This window comes from Aplysia californica, unplaced genomic scaffold, assembly GCF_000002075.1.
Source record: "Aplysia californica isolate F4 #8 unplaced genomic scaffold, AplCal3.0 scaffold00015, whole genome shotgun sequence".
NCBI lineage: Eukaryota > Metazoa > Mollusca > Gastropoda > Aplysiida > Aplysiidae > Aplysia > Aplysia californica.
In genome coordinates, this window is record NW_004797285.1 from 1,240,202 (window position 1) to 1,244,406 (window position 4,205).

General features: G+C 38.7%; 1 protein-coding gene across 1 annotated transcript in view; it reads right to left on the reverse strand.

Moving 5' to 3' along the window:
• The window catches only part of LOC101861704 (organic cation transporter protein), a gene marked incomplete in the record, with an annotated part of 24,627 nt that overhangs the window by 18,677 nt on the left and 1,745 nt on the right, over nucleotides 1-4,205 (reverse strand). Inside the window, 1 exon segment of the mRNA XM_005090292.3 lies at nucleotides 2,479-2,691. Coding sequence (XP_005090349.2) covers nucleotides 2,479-2,691 — 213 coding nt within the window.

Below are 4,205 nucleotides of genomic sequence, written 5' to 3' on the forward strand. Positions count from 1 at the left end.
CGCACCCACACACACACCCACACAGATGTATACACACGCATACACACATGCACGCACACACACACACACACACACACACACACACACACACACACACACATCTGCACACAAAAGAGACATACTTTTTCACAGTCATAATCATTATGGTTTGTTTCTCTCTCTCATCTGTCTGTCTGTCTGTCTGTCTGTCTGTCTGTCTGTCTGTCTGTCTGTCTGTCTGTCTGTCTGTCTGTCTGTCTCTCAAACACACACTCACACAGGTACACACACATGCTCTCTCACTCTCGCAAACTGTCTGTCTGTCTGTCTGTCTGTCTCTCGCTCGCTCGCTCTCTCTCTCTCTCTCTCTCTCTCTCACAAACACATACGCACGCACACACACACATACATACACATACAATGGATACATGTGTATGCAGATTTTTCACTTACGCTTAGATATGCTTATATTATATTCACATACAATTATGCAGACTCAAACATGCACACATTTTTTTTCAAATGTATATATATTATTATCATTATAATATGTATACATCATTTTAATTTTTTTGTTTGTATGAATGAGATAGGAAAAAAGAGAAAGAGAGAGAGAGAGAGAGAGAGAGAGAGAGAGAGAGAGAGAGAGAGAGAGAGAGAGAGAGAGAGATTAAAAATAAGAATGAGTGTGCTCATGATTATCTCTGTGGAGCTAATTGTGCATTATTTCCCCTTCAGTCTATATACCCATATCCACCTGTCAAATTGTTTGTTGTTTCAGCTATTTAATTTTCAGTCTACAATCTTGTTCTGTTTAGTCTGTAAATTGTTATCTATTTGTTTTTGTTTATTCATTTTCCTTGTATCATCTTGTCTTCATAACAAATTTATTCTGTACACCTGATGTTTAATTCTCTATTTTATAAACCAAGAACTAATCCAGGATTCTTTACATCTCTAGTGCACAGATGCTGTCCAGTTTTTTGCTGACTATGAGAAAAGCATCGGCAACTATATCGCTGATGTAGACGGCAACTATCTTTTGGATCTTTACACACAAATTGCCAGTATTCCCTTAGGTTTGATTTTATTTTTCACCTTTGCCCTCACTTGTATGATATGTGCAATGTATAAATAGGTTTCCTTTTAGGCAGGTTTGACTGTGTAAACATATTCAGTTGAACTTGCTTTAATGGCCACCTGTCCAAGACAATCACTTGAATAAATAACCACTCCCCCCCCGGAAAAAAAACGTTTCTTCCCGCTGTATGGTGAACAATGACATCATGAACAGAACAGCAAAAAAAGCTTCATCTTATTTTCTCTCTTCAACACAGATGACTGGAAACCGTGTGTGGTCCATTGTTATCTTCAAATATCCGAGGTCATCATCTCAGTGCCCTTGGTCATAGGACTTGTATGGCGTCTAATTTTAGTGGATTCGTTGCTTTCCACAATCACTTACTCTAGGTTAAAAGAACTGAGCTTGAATCCCATTGGCTGGAGAATAATGTGTCACGACGCGGTGGAATCAGGCACTCGTTAATGTTTGAGCATGTGAAATTATTGGTATGATCTTAACGTTAAACTTATTTGCCTTGATTTCGATGAAAAAAAATTACGCATCCATCTTGAATAGAAGTCGATATAGTTGCCATTGAAGGATGTGGAGGTAGCCTAGTTTCAGTGGTAAAAGTAGCGAGAAAATGGTCGCCAATGTTTGAAAACTTCTATAATGTCTTGTTAGATCTTGGGAACTGAAAATTTACTTTTCTCTGCCTTTAATCAACGTTTTCCAGCAAAATCCATACAGAAATGTGTTTTTAATTCGACATAAAAGGTGTTGAGCTAAAAACAAAAACAAAATGTAATCTATAAACAATGTCGGTTCCTTCGACTTCATCCTTTTGATGAGCGTCTGATTTTACAGTGATGCCTCTCATATCAATTATTAATCCACTGTGTATCCCTGTCTTTCCTCTGGAATGCTGTGTCCCTGTCATCCTAGAATCCCTTGATGAGCTGGATCGAGAATATTATGTCAATGGGAGCATGAAACACTTACAAGCCCACTACAAAGTCACATGCAAGCACTATTACAGGGTGCGACTCGGAGATGGCACATATGGCTGCAAAGAGCCGACAGTAATGAAATGAAAATAAGAACAATTATTACATCTATTATTATTATTATTATTATTATTATTATTATTATTATTATTATTATTATTATTATTAGAGTATGAAAACCCCAGATGCATATCATAGTCACCATGTTCAAGAAACGGCTCTCATTGCGTGGTAAGAAAGGTCTAACTTTGGAGTTATTGAAAGATGAGTAACGAACTTATAAGAGCATGTTGACAAGAGTTACAAAAGTTAAAGGTAACAGGAACCCCCAAAAAAATCAAATTACTCGTAGCAACGCAAGAAACAATTCTGAGCTTTCATGTACATAAGGACAAACAATATTATATAAATAAACACGCAATTACTGACTTGTAGCCCAGGTATCCACACATGCCAACCACCTCTCATGTACACCAGACCAATCAGCACGTAGATCAGGATCTGGTACCGCCCATAACCGCCCAGTTGTTGCTGCAGCTGGTCCACTTCGTCGGCGGAGTTAACCACGTCATCTGAATTGTCCGCGGAGTACTTTGGCATGTCGGCGAGCGTGAACACATGATCCCTTGTTTGTACTCCTCCCTGAGGACAGTTGGAAGAGATTGATTATAATATAAACTGAAACAGACGCCTATTGAAACCACTCACCAATATTTAGGTGGAGGGGGACTTTCACCGCAGAAACTTCTTATCCGTCTGTTAGCAACGCTCATAAATGCAGGTGATTGATAAATGTAGCCAATTGTAGGGCCCGACCCAACTTCTCTATCGGCAGGTCACAACTTCACCTTTCGTTCCGTAAGTTCAAGAATCATAAATCCTTCTTACGGCTGTGTTTTTCAGAAAATAAAGGCGTTTAATCAGATCATTCTGGGATTAATGCGTTGAAAATAAAACGTATTCATAACTGTGCCTTTGCTGTGTCTGTCTCTCTGCATTTCTTCCTCAGCACAGCATGCCCTCACGAAGCAAGGGGGGGGGGGAGTAACGGTCGAAACGGAATGTTGGTAAGGCATGAGATCAGTGACACAATAGTTGTCTTTGTACTTACTGCCAGGTGCTGATATTATACTTTTTAAAACATAACTGAACATCTGAAAGTGGGGGATCAATAAGAATGTTACCGCACCACATCAGAATGGTATAACGAAAACTATATCTAAATTTATATCCAGCGATACTTTTTTAAGATCCAGAGACCACCTGAGTTCGGTACCTTCGACCTGGTATTTCAGTGATAAAAACAAAGTTTAATTATGAATATTGTTAGCTCTAGCGCTTGTCTTTGGAAGGGCAATTAAGAAGACGTCTGAAAGCAGGCGTTCCTCTTGGCATCATCTCCTTAAACAAGTACGTATTAGCACCAACTGACTACCAGAACGGGCCAAAAAGAGGTAGTGCTCCAATTTCCTCTTACCTTGAAGGCACACTTTTATTTGCCAATCTAAATAATTATGTGAGACATATTCGTGTTGACCTTCCTTTAATTGAGGAAGCCCTGTTTCTGAAACTCTAACAGATAAGCAAATTAAAACTGAAAGTCTCCATGATGGTCACCCCATTCCCAATACTTGTTTATCTCAACAACAACAAAAACCCGCCAACAAACGTGAGCTACCTTGGGAGGGAAAATAATAGCAAGTACATTTTCAGGGATTACATCGGTTATTCTTCTATCATACATCAATTCATGCTTTTGAACTCTGGCCTAAATTATTAATACTTTGCTTGTTATTTTGCTAATTTTTTTCACCATTTATGTAAATCAGCTAATGAAGATAATGCCTATATAGTACCTCCTAATGCAGCAGTAATCAAGTAACATACCTCATATCGCCTTAAGATCCCACAATGGCAAAATAACACTTTTCTGGTTCAACAGGGGTGATTACATTATCTGTGCTGACATGACTAAGAATGGTCGTGAAGAAATACATTACCATGCCAGTTAATTAACTCGCTTCAGGACATACGGCAGTATTCATTACAGACAGCACATTAGCCTTGCATTCAAACCAACATTACGCACACAAATACATGTACATATAAACAAGCATACACACAGACACAGACACACACACACACACACACACACA